General features: G+C 40.4%; 2 protein-coding genes across 2 annotated transcripts in view; one reads left to right on the top strand and one right to left on the bottom strand.

Annotated features, from left to right (window-relative positions):
- The window catches only part of cln5 (CLN5 lysosomal BMP synthase), an 8,033-nt gene extending 3,910 nt beyond the window's left edge, over positions 1-4,123 (top strand). Inside the window, exons 2-4 of the mRNA XM_015056844.1 lie at positions 743-917; positions 1,174-1,399; positions 2,075-4,123. Of these exons, the coding sequence (XP_014912330.1) occupies positions 743-917; positions 1,174-1,399; positions 2,075-2,562 (889 nt within the window). The 3' untranslated portion in view covers positions 2,563-4,123. The remainder of the gene's footprint in view (positions 1-742; positions 918-1,173; positions 1,400-2,074) is intronic.
- A 3,018-nt stretch (positions 4,124-7,141) lies between these two features.
- fbxl3a (F-box and leucine-rich repeat protein 3a) lies at positions 7,142-14,708 on the bottom strand. Its single transcript, XM_015056831.1, has 5 exons — positions 14,416-14,708; positions 10,903-11,275; positions 10,654-10,776; positions 9,599-9,770; positions 7,142-8,143 (listed from the first exon to the last, which is right to left on the bottom strand). Exons 2-5 carry the CDS (start codon positions 11,272-11,274, stop codon positions 7,503-7,505), a joined length of 1,308 nt encoding a protein of 435 aa, XP_014912317.1. The 5' UTR covers position 11,275; positions 14,416-14,708; the 3' UTR covers positions 7,142-7,502.
- Between the last annotated feature and the right edge of the window lie 1,659 nt (positions 14,709-16,367).

The raw sequence follows: 16,367 nt of genomic DNA, 5'->3' as shown, positions 1-16,367 counted from the left end.
ATATAAATAGAAAAATTTTTTATTAGTAAAATTTTTTTTTCTTGAGTTAAAAAAAAAAAAAAAAAAAAAAAAGTTTACTCCCCAATACACAATTGGAGCAGAGGTCATTTCCCAGGACGGCAACACTTAAACAGACACCTAGAGCATAGTGGGAAGGTTTAGGTCATGTGCTATTATGACCTAGTCAAAGTCCATACCTCCTACAACTTAAAAATGCATGTTCTCCATCCAGTCTGAGAGAACTTGGGTTAATTTCCAAAAGAGAATTAGCAAAAACTTTCATCTCTAGATGTGCAAACCTTTTAGAGACATAACCCAAAAAGACTTTAATGAAAGGAGGTTTCACAAAGTGAAAGATTTTTAATAGTTTAAGAAGCTGAAATATTTGTATATTTTTCCTCTTTATTCCACTTTGTTTTGGTTTATCACACAAAAATACCAATTCTACAAATCTAATTTTGTGGTCTTATTGTGTCAAAGCACAACAAGCTAGCAAAAAATTAGAATTGTTAATTTAGAGCTGACTTTTTCTTTATTTATAAATTTCGAGATAAATTACAGAAGGAGATCTAAAATTGTGACATTGTTGGCCCCTGAAAGTGTGTAAAAAAATATAATTTCATTTGAAGTTTGCTTATTATTTTGGTAGCTTTTGGTAACAGCTTTATTTAGGTCGCTGTTGAATGGTTCCAAAGTGACGTGATTTTGACTCCCCGTCCCTCATTCCTTCTGTTCTCATCAGGCGCTTTGACCAGCGACCCCCTGCGGACTCGTTCTGCGAAGCTCTCTACCCGTTCTGCCCCAGCGGAGACCGCGATGGACGCTTTCCCTCCATACGAGACAGCGACGTCGTCTCTGTCTACCGGCTGCAGACGCCTGTGTGGGAGTTCAAATACGGAGATGTACTGGGGAAGTTTGTAAGTGCATCAGTCTTTTTGATGTTTCTATTTCAGATATTTCTCTCTGCAGCTTCAGTTGATGTAACGTCTGAATTGGTACGAAAGAACTCTGTATTTCACTCACGTGCTTTCGAAATAATCCGAAATAGCAGCATTGTGGAAGCTGAGGTGCAGCTGTGTTTGACAGTATTAATAGAAATGCAGCTGCACAGTTCTCCCCCTCCCCCCCGACTTGTCTTCTCAAGCAAGAGTTCCCATGTTTTTTGTTTTGCAGCACATCATGCACGATGCCATCGGCTTCAGCAGCCTGGAGACCGGAGCCAACTACACCATGGAGTGGTACGAGCTTTTCCAGCTGGGCAACTGCACGTTCCCTCACCTCCGGCCGGAGATGTTCGCCCCCTTCTGGTGCAACCAGGGAGCTGCCTGCTTCTTCGAAGGCATCGATGACCTGCACTGGTCGCAGAACGGGACCCTGGAGAAAATAGGAGAAGTAACAGGTGATATTTTCCGACTTTGTTAGTGGAAACACCTGTTGGCAATCTGCGTTTGTGACTGTCCCGAGGCTGCAGCTGCACCTCCCATCGCCCAGGAATAAATGCAGTTCTTAGAAAAAAACAAATAGGTTACAGACAGATCTCTGGTTTTGCTTTTCGATCGATCGTAAACGTGTCAAACGAGTATCAAATTGTATGTCGTATCAAATAAAACTTGAGCAAAACTGTGTTATATTGGTGGTTAATGTTTCACTTTAGCACCAAATGCTTAGAAATCAGAGATGTCAATGACTTTGTTTATGATTTGTTTTCAAATTCCTTTTAGATCAGGGTATGATACACTGCTGTTTGACACCCGTTAGTCTACTTCGTGTTAGAAGAGTTGAATAGAAAATGTGGTAAATCACCAAAAATTAATTTATGTGGGGCATGTATATATTCACATGTAGATTTTAAACGCCTTTTCTGAGAACAGAGTTTTGCATTTACTCAAGTTATCTTTGTCTGATATTAAAATTTGGTTGATAATCTACAGTAAAACGACGTAAAAGCAGAAGAAATCTCTACAGCGATACGCAGTCTTTCACATCGCTGTAATGTCGATGAACATAATAGAGTGTACAGGTAAGTGCTATTATCAGCACTTACTTTTCCTAAAACCTACTTTTTGTCCTGCAGGGAGTCAGTTCAACGCGATGGCCCGGTGGGTGCAGGACGACAACGAGACCGGGATCTACTACGAGACGTGGACCGTTCGCTCTGACCCCGGTCCGAACGCAACGGTGTGGTTCGAGTCGTACGACTGCTCCCAGTTCGTCCATCGCACGTACAGGAAGCTGACCGAGCTGGGAGCCAAGCTGTCCAGCCGCTCGCAGACCAACTACACCAAGATCTATCTGTACAGCGGAGAGCCCAGCTACCTGGGCAACGACAGCGCCATATTTGGGCAGCCGGCGCTGAAAAACCTCGCGATGGACATCCGCCAGTTCTACCACACGTTCAGGCCGCATCAGTCAATCTTCGACCTCGTTTTCAGCCTGCTGGAGGCTTACAAGGAGGTTGTGCTGGACAAGAGCTTCTACCTGTACTACAACTTTGAGTACTGGCACCTGCCAATGAAACATCCATACGTGCAGATTACGTATGAAGAGGTGCCGTTGCCTTAACAACCAGCCTGTACACATGAAATTGTTTTTATTTCTGGTTTTTTAAGTTTAAAATTCATGACTAGTCCTGCCAGCACTTGCTAACCTTCATGCTGAGTTGGTTGTTTTGTTTTAACACATTAACAATTTCCCTTCTCTGCAGGAAGCACACTGGTCTGATTTCACCTTTTAAAATGTTTGTTGTGGGTGGATGATTCTTATCTGACCACTAGGTGGAGACATTGTTTAAACAAAACCTGATCTAACTGGTCTGCTATATTTATGCAGATAAATATAGCAGACAGATAAAAAAAATGTTAAAAGATCTGATTTAAATGAAAATGACCTGATTTACATCTGATGTACCAGGCATACCTGATAAAAAAATGTGCTGAAGTCGTTAAAAGAAATCTACTTCAAAGACTTATTCCAACCAACATTTGCAAGTATCTTCTGCAAATAGCATCATTGCTATCGGCATCCATAACACTTTCACATATTTGTTTTTCTAAATAACTTTATGTTGATCAAATTGTCTAGAAAGTTTTAATTTATAATTCAGATACAAAATATGAAACGACTCAGAAGCTCCTTTTCCTCTGTGTTGTGTCTCAAAATGAGAAAGAGGAACATTTTCTACAGGGACTGCAGTTAAGCATTGATCTAATACCAATAAATATCTTTCAGATGTTCGGATATTTAACTGACTTTCGTCTTTGATGTAAATGAACCAAAATTAAAGGTTGAACTTTTTCTTTTTCTGTGGCTTCATTCTACTCACTAGGGTTTTGGGTGTGTTGCACATATTTTCTAGGGATGGCAGTGATGGTGGAGGGCATTAGATTGAGTCAGTGAGTTAACTTGACGTAACGGCATAACGGAAGTCTTTCAATCCTGCCTGTTGTGACTTCTGCTTTAAAATTATTGCTTAGCTGAATCATTTCCTTTGGAGACCACAGTTGGTCTCTGAAGATTTATTTCATCACACTATCAGCACACTGAGTACAAAGACTTTTTTTTTTTTCTACAGTCTGTGAAAAGATGCCTTACTGACTTTTTAAACTGATTCATAAAAAAATGTTTACAACTGTGGCTGACAACTTGCACTCTTTGTCCAGCGGCCCTTTTGGCTATGCAATGTGACGCTGTGCAACAGCAAAAGAGGAAGTCCGTATCGGATGAGGTCATCAGATGGGCGGTCTGCTATTTTTGCCCAATTCACACCTATGATTTGATTTTGCATCAATCCATAACATGAAGTGGAAATAAGTTATTCTGACATATGGTAAAATGACAAAATAAAATATTTTAGTGTATGAATAATAAATTCACAAGTGATTAGTATTTTGCCTTTGGTTAAAGTCACTGTTGGAAATGTCTAAATATTTTTGTAAGGTTTGTTCAGTGCAGCAGTGAAGCAGGTGAACAGATACAAGGTGCAACAAGTACATTCACAATTGTTTATTTCTGAAGATCACAAGTCCCAAATAATACCTTTAAATTAAAGACAAGTGACCAGTAAAGCAAAGTAGGCAAAGTATTTTTTTTCCATAATCACTTGCCACAATATTAATAATAATAAACATTAAAAAAACAGCATTAACAACAGTTTAGTTTTCCTAAACTTTAGAGTACTCTCTAAACAAAACAGAGATCAAAACACTTTCTGACGGTCGGTACTTAAAAATGCAAGATCAATAATTTTCCCTCGAAAAGAGTCACCCGTTCAGCTGAATATTCAGATGAAGGCGACGGTAAAAATCGAATGCGCTGGTTTCTTTAACTGAAGCGAAATCACAGCACTAAATCCAAAAAAAATAATCGGGTGATATGTTACCGTATCGATGACATGAACACAGACGGCACAGCTACCCAGTTCGGTGAGACTTGATACCAAAAGAGTCTAATAATGACTTGAAATGTCTCCATTTTAGTCTACGTGTTGCCAAAAGCATTCGTTTGTGTCCCCTCACTCACACAAGATCAAATTCTCAGGGTTTAATATGATGCAAGACGACTTTTGAAAGCAACAGCTTCAACTCTTCTAGGAACGCTTTCCAGGTCAAGAAGAAGAGAAATCCTATAGAGGCACCAACACTCTTCCAGAAGCACATTTGTGAGGTCAGACACTGATGTTGGACATGTAAATTTGACAATCAGGCTGAAATCGGGATTTTGTCTGTTCCGCACCAAATATCACCACTCATCCAGTGGTTTATGAATCTGGTGCAAAAATAAACAGGTGCCGAGTTTGGAGGAGTAAACAAATACTTTTGGCAATATAGTGGATTTCCTTTTTTTTTTGTTTTGTTTTGTTTAAAAGAAAAAAATCATATTAACAAGATCAAGTGACCACAGCAGAAGAGAGAGACCATCACTCAATTCCTTACATTTTTTTAAAGACTTAAGTATTGTAAAAACAGTCATCGTGAACTTGAGGACCACCTGTCTGCAGCAATACCACGATGACGACGACCAGAAATACAAAACATAAACAATGGTCTTGTTGCTGATCTGCATTCAATACCAACTCACAAATTAAGTTCAGCGTAATAATTAACAACAAAGCGTAACTTCTCGAGGGTCTAGCATCCGAAAAAAATAAAAATAAAAAAAAAAGGCAACTACTTCAGCTTAATTCAGACTGCGGTATTACAAAAGACAAAGAGCTGCTGGTTGAGCAAACGTTGAACCCCGACAGGGTGAAATAAAGAAATGGTTACATTTCTATTCAAAATAATCAAACACACAGCGTTTTATATACAAGTGAATTTGACTTCCTTCTTAAAGGAAAAAAAAAATATACGTTTCACACTCATCTGACTTGCCACGTCTCTTCTGACTGTAGAGGATGAACGCGTGAGACGGCAGCAGACGTATTTGCAAAGAATAATTCTGCTGCTCCTGTTTGATGCTATTAAAAGAAAACATTAGTAATAGGAGGGTGACTGGTATACAAGACTGACAGGATGTAGAGCTTTACCGGGCAAATTGCAGAAGATAAAAACTGAAACCTGAGAGACAAAAAAAAAAAAAAAAAGGGTTGAGCTCTGCGTTCCCAATGTGCATTTAGCACCAACAGCTGCAGACTATTATATTGCTGATTCCAAAGCAAATTGAGCGGAAAGAGTGGAGGCACACCAACGTGCACCGACACTTCTGGACGCAATCGGGACTTACACAATGCGGTGGCTTGTAAAAGCATTCGTACAACTTCGGCCTTTTCACACTGTCAAGACTGTAAGCATCATCTTTTGCAAATAAAAATCCGAGATGTGTGGCGTCTGCTTCTACTGTTACTCCAACGCCCCTAAATAAAACCAATAACCTTTACACGTCACCTGATTACTAAACAGAATCCACCTTTGTGCAATGCAGGTGCGGTTTTTAAATATCGACTCAGGGAGGCGGGATACAAATGCGCGCCACACTGTTCAGATTTCTGAGTTTTAAAACAAAGAAGCTTGTATATTTTAACCTGCGAATTTAAACGTTACTTTGTGTTGTTCTGTCTCAACAAAACTTAATGTGACAAAATGTGGAAAAGCTCAAGGGGTACGCGCTTCTTTCGCAAGGCACTGTAAATTGATTGCTTCTCTTCTTTCGTTACAGCCTTATTATTTTATTATGCTGTCTCTGGGCGCTGATTGATCAGAGCTTCGGATCGATACAAAAATGCATTATTTGGCCGCGAAGACTCGGTTCGGCCCAGCTGTCATTTGGTTTCCATGTAAGGTGCGTAGAAAAAAAAAAATCTCTCACTGTACAAAAAAAACCTTCTTTCACCAACGCAAGAAAAAAAATAGTGTCTCAAATATACAAAGTGTGTGATGCACAAAAAGAAATACAATTCAGGTACGTTACTGAACACTGTACACCTTCACATCACAAATATCTACCGTTATTTACACGCTGCACTCTGCCAACGTCGGACATCTGCAAAGAGACGTTTTGTGATTCATGAAGTGCAAAAAAAAAAAAAAAGCTCCCCCTGTTTCTGTTAAAAGCGTTAAAAAACTCCTTCGGCATCGTCTGAAAGAACAAAAATCCCCATCTGTTGCTTTCTTTGCATTTCCAGTAATTCAGAAACCTCAAATGCTGTTTTGTTTTCAGAGTGCAGGGCGTCTAAACAGAGCGTAGTATGTAGGCCGAGCGGTAGTGTAACGACATGCAGCGATGCAACTAACCGGATTTCCTGCAAAACGTTTGACGTGTTAAAACACACCTGAGCCTGTGCTTGCAGACGCACACGGACCGACATCTTTCCTGATGCACAAAGTGGAAAAATGTCCACATCAGGACTGCAGCTAACGACTGTTTTTGTAATCGATTAATCGGATAAAAAATACGCACATGCTGCTGATTTATCATTTAACCCCTAATGTGTTTTTTTTTTTTTTAATACAATATTAGAAATACATTACAAGATGCAAATAGACAAATAATTAAATTAATTTTTAATTAAGAAAATAAACATTTTATTGCCTAAAATACGATACCGTAGCATTCCTTTTGTAAATCTGAACTGAATGAAGCTAAAACTATATACCACTTGAGGAGTTTTGGCTAAAACATATTTACAGAATTATTTTTTTTTTTATTATTTTAAATGCAAAATATTTGGCTTAATTAACCACTCTGAATATGTTGACCTTTTTCAGAACCTGTGTACTATAGTTAATCGATCACTATATCAGAGGACAATTATTTCAATAAACGATTAATCACGATTAATCGTTTCAGCCCTAGTCCATTTAACTCGGCTTGTTGTCGCTGCTCTTCCGGCCGCTCTGAGTTTCACTCCAGAGTTGATTTCAGGCTCTCAGACGGAATCACATGACATCCCCGTTTTTTTTAGTTTTTTTTTTTTTTACTCCAGACGCTCAGAGAAGTTTTGCTCGTCAAGTTGGCACCTGGCAGTTCACTACAGCGGAGCGGCTTTTCAGGTCAAAGCGGCCCCCCTACCAAGTCGGCATCATGTCCGGGAACCAGACCCGGCCCAGATGTTTGGACACCTCCCAGTGAATCTCGTCCAGCGAGTACTTGTGATCCGGGATCAGCACCTCCTCCATGATGGACAGCTGGGACAGCCTCCTGCCGCACATTTTCACAAACTCCACGAACGCGCTGCAGGACACCTCGCACTCCCCCAGGCCGATGGCGGACAGCTGCGTGCAGTGCTTGGCGATGCGGATCAGCTCCTCGTCGAGCGGCCGCAGCCCGTTGGCGCACACGACCAGCTCCACCAGGCGGGGGCAGTGGAGGCCCACACGGCCCAGGACCTCCTTGCTGACGGAGCGGCCGAAGTAGAGGTGCGTGATGGGGATCTCGTCGTTGAAGAAGGGGCCGAACTCGTCCTCGTAGAGGAAGAAGTACATGACCAGGTTGAACTTGGGCGAATGGCGCACCATGGCGTCCCAGCTGCTCTTCTTGATGGTGTGGAAGTGCTGGCCCGGGTTCTCGCTCACCACGTCGATGCGCAGGTGCTCCAGGTGGACGTGCTTCTCCGAAGAGAGCGCCAGCAGGAGCTCGTCGCTGAGGAGGTGGTAGTTGAGCGCCAGCTCTCTCAGCCCGTGACACTGGTCCGCCACACACAGGATCCCTGCAAGCACAGACAGGGGATTCTTTTATTTTTAATCCCGCCGATTGTTCTGGCCCGGTTTTTAATTTTGCGTCAAGAACAAAACGGCTCATTGTGTTTGGCAGGAAAGCTGTGGGTTGAATCAACAGAGCATCGAAAACCCTTCCAGGAAAATGTATGTCACAGCAAGAAACCACAGAACGGGTCCCTTCATAATTACCGCTACACAGTATGAAGTCGCATTAAGGGAAGAAAAGTGCAGCTTCAAAAACACCAAATGAAAAGCAGCATTGTGAATAAAAACGACAAATATGGCCGATGGACGTTTAAGGCCTGATTGGAAGTTAAATTGTTGGGAATAATGAACACCCACATACAAAATACGAAACGAGCCAAAATCATTAGAACGCCGCTTACTCAAAGCTTCAAAGGTCGGGTACATTTAAATGTTTCTGTCACGTTACAACCGCAAACTTCAATGTTTTTTTTGTTTTTTTCATTGGGATTTTATGCTTCAGACTAATTTTATGTTGTTGTTTTTTTCACAAATACAAATATCATTTGTTTCAATATCATTGATTCAATACTTTTTTGAAATAAGATTTTTACCCATTTTTTGGTTGTAAAACAGCTCCAGCTCTGTCAGAGTGGCTCAAGACTTTCTGTTAACATCAAACATTTAAAGACTCCCCGCAGACTTATCAGTAGGTCTTCCGTCTGGACTTTGACTGGACCGCTCTAACTCATAACTACACTTTGATCCAAAGCCCTGGCACTGGAGCTCTCTGTGTTTTGGGTTGTTGTCCGGACGGAAGATTTGCCTCCTCCCACCGCTGCCCTATAATTAGCACCATCCCTTTTCCCAACTGTAGAAAGACCATCATGAAAGCATAACGAAGCCAACGCCATGATTCACCACAGGGAGGATGTTTCTGGGAGGATTTTCAGTGTTGGGTTTAATTTCAGCAAAGAAAACTGGCAAATAAAGTTTAACTGTGTTTCCGTTTCCACATGTTTGCCAAGTCCCTGACCTACCTGTTTGCTAACTGGACTTATTATGGCTTTCTTCTTGCAATGCCACTTTTTTAATAAAGGCCAGATTTGTGGAATGTGTGACTAACAGGCGTGCCAGTCCTCTATAAAGTTTACTCACAGTTTCTTTGAGGCCCTTCGCATTCCAGCCGTATTTACGATGGGAATAAATTATACGACGGTAGTCTCTGTTTACTAACCAGGTGACTCGAGAGGAAACTGGTTGCACTAGATAAAGGAACCAGAAAGAAAGCTCCAATTTTCAGATTTTTATTTGTAAAACAAAATCAGAAAACTCTAATCATTTCCTTAACACGTTTCAACTCTACACTACACTAGTTTGTGCTTTTCTCTCGCATACAATCCCAATAAAATACCTGGAAGTTAGTGGCTGTGATGTGAACATAAAAAAAACAACAACAATATCTCTTAATGAGAAAGTACCTGCAGGGGACACATGGGGGCAGCTGCTCATCTTCAGCAGCTTCAGCGTGTCACTGTTGTTGGCCACCAACACCTTCAGCGACGGATCGTCCACCGGCGTGTCGTCGATCTTCAGCGACGACAGCGACTTGGAGTTGACGAACACCACCGTCAGCGCCGAGATGAAGTGAGACTGAGGAAGTAAAAACGCCGTCAGTCCTCTGGATTTTTCCCTCAAACTTAATGTAGTCAGCTTTTTCTTAACTTCAGATTTCAATAATTCAGCTCTAAAGAAGAAACACAGATGAGGCTCCATTACTGCTGAAGCAGCTGGATTCGTTTTCATACGCTACGCAAAGAGCACAGATTACAGCGTGAACGTTAATAGCTACTCATGACGACAGGAAAAAGTGACACAATCTGACTTTAGAAACACGACTGTGCCGGTGAAAGTGTTTCACAGCCAACATCAGTAAAAGTTTTACAGATCAATTCCAGTGCAGCACAGAAAAAAAAAACAGGTCAATGGCAAAGCTGTGTCAAAAAGTAGAAAACAGATTAATCAAAAGGTAACATTGAAAAACAATAACAAAATCAAAAAGAAAAACAAAACTCCAAGTTAAAAATGTATAGAAGACAATGACTCAAATAAAAAAAATCTAATTTAACATTGACTTAGACCTTACAAAAGGGTGAAGTTCATATTTTATTTAAAAATAAAATAAATTAATTAAAAAAATGTGAATTTCTTTGTGTCCATTCAGTCAGCATTAAGGGATTGTTCGAGGGTTCAGAAAGAGATCACTCTCTGCACAGAGGAGAACTAAATAGTGGTTTACTAAATAACATCATGTTCTCTTATTGAGGCCAAATAACAAAATGCTGACCTTGTTTATGTGTGACACAGACGCTACTTTCTAATCTTATCTGTGGGTGGGAAGACTGAAAACACTATCTTGTCAGCAAGTGAGTAAGAGAATTAAATGGGTCAACGGTTCAAGATAAATTGGCCGAAAGCTTAATCTTTTCCTTGGCTAATACGGGGATAGGAAATTCTTGTTAAGTGTTGATTGTACCTTTGGAACCTCCATGAAACTGGGCCTAGCGGTAGAGATGAGCCCCAAGGTCTTGAGGGAGCAATTCACCAGCTGTGACAGAATGTCACATGCTGCCTCTGCAGACTCTGTGCTACTGTCCACCTGATGAGAACAAACAAAGACTGACTATCATTTCAGGAGGACAAAAACTACATTTTTTTTTTTTTTACGTCAACATTTAGCAGGAGCAATAAAACCAGATGGCCTGAGCCGGGATTGGATTTTTACCTTGAAGCTGACGTACTGGAGGTGGTTGGAGTGCCTCTTGATGATCTGCTTGATGAGGTCCGGGTGCGTGGCTTTCAGGTATGAGCTCGCTGGCTGATTGAGCTCGAACTCGAAGCATCTCCACAGCTCGGGCATGTGGAAGGCTTCGTTCCAGCAACGGCACACCTGCGAGGCGTAGGCCCGGTCCAGCAGCGGGAGGTACTGGAAGATGTGCAGCAGGATTTCCTGAGGCAGCAGTGACCAGTCGCACAGCGGAGACTCACCGGCTGCCACGGCCTCCGACTCCTCGCTCGTCTCCGTACGGAGCTTTTTGCAGGCCTCTGGCGGGCTTTCACCGCTGCTTGCTTCCTCTCCTCCTTTGATCCGTTTCATCCTGAAACATAAACATGTGCCGTTTAAGTCCACTGTATAAGCTCTGAAATTTTCCCTCAGAAAAAAAAAAAAGAATATATAGGAGCGGCAGGAGGTTATTTGCTTAATGGTAGATGTTTGACATTTCTGGATGCTGACAATAAGTAATAAAGTAATAAGTAATGACCCAGTAATAAAACAGTATTACTGGGTGATTAGAGTTCTCTTAATTTTTTTTTTAAAGATTTTTTTCTGGCTCTAAGAAACTGTCTAAGTTATCCTCACAACAAATTTGAGTTTTACTGTCACTGAAAATTTGCCGTTTTTCAATATAGATTCCCTTAAACTTTTTATTATATTCTTTTCAAGTCAACTTATTAAGCTTTTTTCTTTCTCAGGCTTCATACGTGTAAAGCACCAACCTAATACCAGTGTCCTTATAATGACTAAACCACTGTTTTATTTGCGTTTGCAATAAATTTCATGAGTCATCAGTTTTGGAACAGGATTGTTTTTCTTTTCTTTATTAGTCTAAGAGTTTGGTGGATGATCCTTTAATATTAAGCTGTAACGCCCTCAACCAGTCATCAAATCATCTGCTGAGAATAGATTTTGTGTTAGTTTAAAAAGTCATATGTTTTCTTTGGCTCCTTTCTAATTTTGTATTCGGCAGCAATAAATCAAACTTTGTTTACATTTTCGACACATATCGATTAGAGCAATTTAACTCAGCTAAAATCAGTCACCGGTTTGTAGATTAACATTCTCCGGAACATAATAAACCCGAACTAGAAAATTCTTGAAGAAATTTAACCGGGACATGCCAAAGTGTGCCCATCGGTTGGAAACCAGCGTTCTGGTGCTAAAAATAATCATCAATGCTAAGCTTAGCTAAATTGTAGTCAACCTGTGGAGAGGCAGAAGCATGTTTATTAAGCTGTACTTATACCATTCATGATGTTAAAATCAATGCATCAGCTAAAATTAGCCAAAATGCTAAAGTTAGCCTAAATGCTGGCAGTAGCATGTGGAGCAACACAACCATGTTTTAATTTTACTTGCTCCATTCAGTATACTAAACATCGCTAATAAGCAAGAAAATTAGCTAATAGCTAACTTTAGGGAAAAGGCTAATGCTAATGCACTGCCTTGCTGCATTAGCATTAGTGGTTTGTTTAAACCAGTCACATAAAGCCCAAAAGAGCAATTACCTGATGTCAAGACTTTTATTTTAAAATTTTCAGTAAGCTTAATTTTAAATGGCCACACTAATCCAATGTGTAACAGTGGTTTGGTTAATCCAGCTGTATAATGTCTAAAACAGCAAGTAGTTCTAACTGCCAGCTCAGCCCTCCTCTGTAATAATTGAGTGTTCCACCATGTTCTGACATTCTGCTCTGCCCTTTGTATTAAAGTGTTCCGCCATGTTTAGAACTACAGAGACCGAGTTTTTGTAGTCCAAACCAGCAGCTCTGCCTTTCTCTGTATTATGTTGCTATAGTGATTAAGCCTCTGCTAACTGTCATGTGTGTGTGAGACAGAGGTGGAGAAGGATTTCTATCTTTATGAGACAACCAGTCAGTTTTGATGAAAAAAAGCAGTCCGAACAACTGCTTCCCGTTCAGGATCGTAAGGCCGATCCAAAAACCGTTTTAACTCGGTGTTCGCCATAGTTAGAACTACAGAGATGGCCATGTGTTTGTAGTCCAAATCAGCAGCTGTGGCCTGTGTTCTGTTGCTATGGTAATTAATCCTCTCTGCCAACTGTCAGCTGTGAGAAAGACACGCAGGGGGAGACATAATTCCATCTGTTTGATCCAGCCAGTTTCATTCCAAAAAGCTGTCCGAACAACTCCTTCCCGTTCAGGAAGCGTGATACGTATTCGAAAACCGTTTGAAGCGTATGAGAGGGGCTATTTGTCGTCTCCGACAGTCCCACGATTCACATCTCTACCTCACTCACAGTAATAACAGCTATGAGAGAAAAATGGTGTGCGCTGAGCTCTGAAATTTTTCAGAAATGTATGGAAAACACTTGATGAGGGCGTCAGATTACCCTGTCCCATGACTTTGCTCTAAAGCCCCTTGAAAGAAAAAAGCAAGCCCTAGGGAAATATCGAAAACATTTTACAGGAGCAGGCATGCGTATCAATGTCATGACTGACTTTGATACCGATAGAGCGATACCTGTAGGCGTGGCGGCGATTTAAAAGTTATTTTGGGTTTTTTCTCACTCTAGCGGAGCGGCAGTTGGTTTCAGTTACACTCCAATTTTTATGAAAAATCGAAAACTTTGGGTCGCTTGGAGACAAGTTGTGGACAAACCGTAATTGGTATTGACGTACCGTCTTCACTTTAGAAGAGATCACGGACGTATCTACAAACTGAAATTTGAATGGCATTTCTACGTCAATTTATAACAAAACAGAAATTCCTCAAAAATAGTGTTTCTTAAGGTTGTTTTTTTTCCCCTCGCTCCATTGACTTTAATGGGATTTTTGGGCCTCATTTTTCGCAAATTACGTCGCCATGGTAACTCCGAATCCCAGTAAAAGTAATAGCTCCCTTCTCGAGATCGAGGCGCACGTTTTGATACCACTTTTGTGGGGGTGCACGCAGCAGTACGAGCCGCATTAACGGTGACGGAATAAAAATAAATAAAGAAACGTTCTATTAGGTGTAGAACAATAGGTGCCTGCCATGCATTACGTGGAAGGCTCTTCCCTATGTGATGCTAATGGCATACCCCAATGATAAACAGAGGGAAGATGCTAGCATTTTTCTGACTGCCACAACGTGACCATGACAATGTGATGTCACGTTTTCTCCCGAAAACGTGAGAAACGTGACAAAGATTATAAATATGACACTGCAGATAACACATGAAAAACGCTAGCTTTAGGTTTGAATTTGTATCACACGAAGACAAAACTTGTCATGTAAAATTGTCTAAAGCGTTTTCCTGTAACTCGCAACAGCGTCAATGAATGTAACTGTTAGCTAACTTTACATTAGCTTGTTTTAAATTCACTCCAACAGTTTTTCACTAAAAGATAGCTACACGCACCTTCCTGTAACGCACTGTACGCGTCGCGAATAACACTTTTGTCGATAAGGAGATATTTAGTCGTTAAGCTCCAGCTCAGCCGAGCATCATCCTACCTTGTTGTTTACACACACCGCTAGCTCAGTAGCTGGACGAAGGAAAATCCGAAAGTTGACTTCACTCTTCAACCCGGGCCCACGAAGGAAAAACTCATCCGCAACAGCCAGATAACTCGCATCGGAACCCAATTACAGAGCACACTGACGACAGAAAATAAGAAACGGCCACCTCCGCTCGACTGACCTAATTCCCCCTCCTAACCCTGAAATGGCGAAGTGTTTTGACAGCGGCGGTGCTCCACGGGAAACGTAATGCGAAATGGCTGTTGGTGAAGATCGTGCATACTCGCGAGATTACTCACTCTGCAAAAACCTACTTTCTCTCCACAAAACACTCGCCTACAGATACATAAATAAGCGAGAATCAAAACAGTGCGACCCTTTGTTATTATTAGACAAATTCTCTTTCAGGTAAATTACAGCCTCCCTGTTAGTCATTTTTAACTAGAAAAACATCATATTAAGTCATATCTATGAAAAACAGTCATTTTGACTTTCAATCACAATGTTGAGAAACACGAGTTTGAAAGTAAATTTTGATTGTAAAACGTTATTTTGACGGGCAAATTAATATTCATGGAATCAAACATCATAAATGATCATAGATTCAAAGGCATACAGTGATTTTGATTCTGAGATCAAAACTCACTAATTTGAATATCAGAATGAAATTCAAACAACTTTGACCGTCAAGGTCATAATTGTGTAATTCAGTATCTGTTGAGAGATTTTGTTCTAATTGTAGCTCTCAATGTCGCAATAATCAGTTAATAGTTAAAATGAGATTGTCACTTAGAAAGTCTAAATAACCATTTTAAATTCCACAATTATGACCTTAAATCTCCAAATAACATCTCGTCGTTTTTTGTGTCAAGTGATAAACTGCACCATAGTTATGAACATAGTTTAAGCGAATTAAAAAAAAAAAAAACAGTAAACCACGTAGAGTACTAAAAATGCTCCCAGAGTGATGCATCTTTCGCTCATGTTTGAGTTCTTCTGTTTGCATTTAATTTACTTTATCTGCACATTCTGTATGGCTTCTGCAAATACATTTGAGTTGTATTTAAAAATACTGAATGAATTCCAGTAACATTTTGCAAAATAATAAAAAAAAGTAACAATGTTCCTTTTTCTTCAAAACAGGGAAGAATGTAATGAAATTCCAAAGTTTCAAAAAGCTACCTACACATTTTGCTGTGAAAATCCATACTTTACTTTCCACTTGTGTTTTTTATTTTTTATTGTGAGTGCAGATGTTGGTGAAAGAAGGAAATGGACCACTGGATTGCATATTTAATGTCCAGCAGAAATCGTATTTTGGCTTACTAATGAAAAACTAACGACACATTGTATAATTTGTGAAACAGAGAATCTGGTTTATTACCATTCAACTCCATCCACCACAGATATTACAGAGCAGATTCACAAGTAATAAGCTTCTTATTTAACAGCAGCTGCTTCTTATTTTTCTTTTTTATTCTTTTTTTATCCCCCACACTCTGCTTCTTTGACCCCCAAATCTCTTTGCCACATACTAGGAAAACGCATACAGGTGCACAATTGTATTTGGTGTAAAGACTGGACCCTTGAATCCTTCAGCTGTAACCACTCCTATCAAGACTTTTTTTTTTTATTCTTGTATTTATGTAGGATTTTGACACTTTTTTTTATTTATCTGAGCTGAAAACAACATTTACATCCACCATCTTTCACTGCAAGTGCCAGACTCTCTTTTCCAGACAGTAATCAAAGAGAACCGACACCAAGAAGAGGGAGGGCGAGGACTGGGGGGGGGGGGGGGGCGGGGGGGGGGGGTTACGACTGTATAAAAATGTACAGTGGTTTTTATTTGACATACATTCCATAGATGAAACAGCTGCAAAATAGGAGGCACACCCAGTATTGCACTTCATTAAAAGTTCTGGCTCAAAACAAAACCCAGAATA

This window comes from Poecilia latipinna, unplaced genomic scaffold (genome assembly GCF_001443285.1).
Source record: "Poecilia latipinna isolate Pla-1442-1.1 unplaced genomic scaffold, P_latipinna-1.0 Scaffold60, whole genome shotgun sequence".
Taxonomy (NCBI): domain Eukaryota; kingdom Metazoa; phylum Chordata; class Actinopteri; order Cyprinodontiformes; family Poeciliidae; genus Poecilia; species Poecilia latipinna.
This window is presented reverse-complemented; position numbering and strand designations above follow the sequence as displayed.

Excerpts from the sequence above, each read along its gene's own strand:
- fbxl3a (XM_015056831.1), bottom strand. The coding sequence starts at position 11,274 with ATGAAACGGATCAAAGGAGGAGAGGAAGCAAGCAGCGGTGAAAGCCCG. Across the intron at positions 10,777-10,902 it reads TCCAGTACGTCAGCTTCAAG|GTGGACAGTAGCACAGAGTC; the intron begins GTAAAAATCCAA and ends TGTTCTCATCAG. Across the intron at positions 8,144-9,598 it reads CCCCCATGTGTCCCCTGCAG|GGATCCTGTGTGTGGCGGAC; the intron begins GTACTTTCTCAT and ends CTGTGCTTGCAG.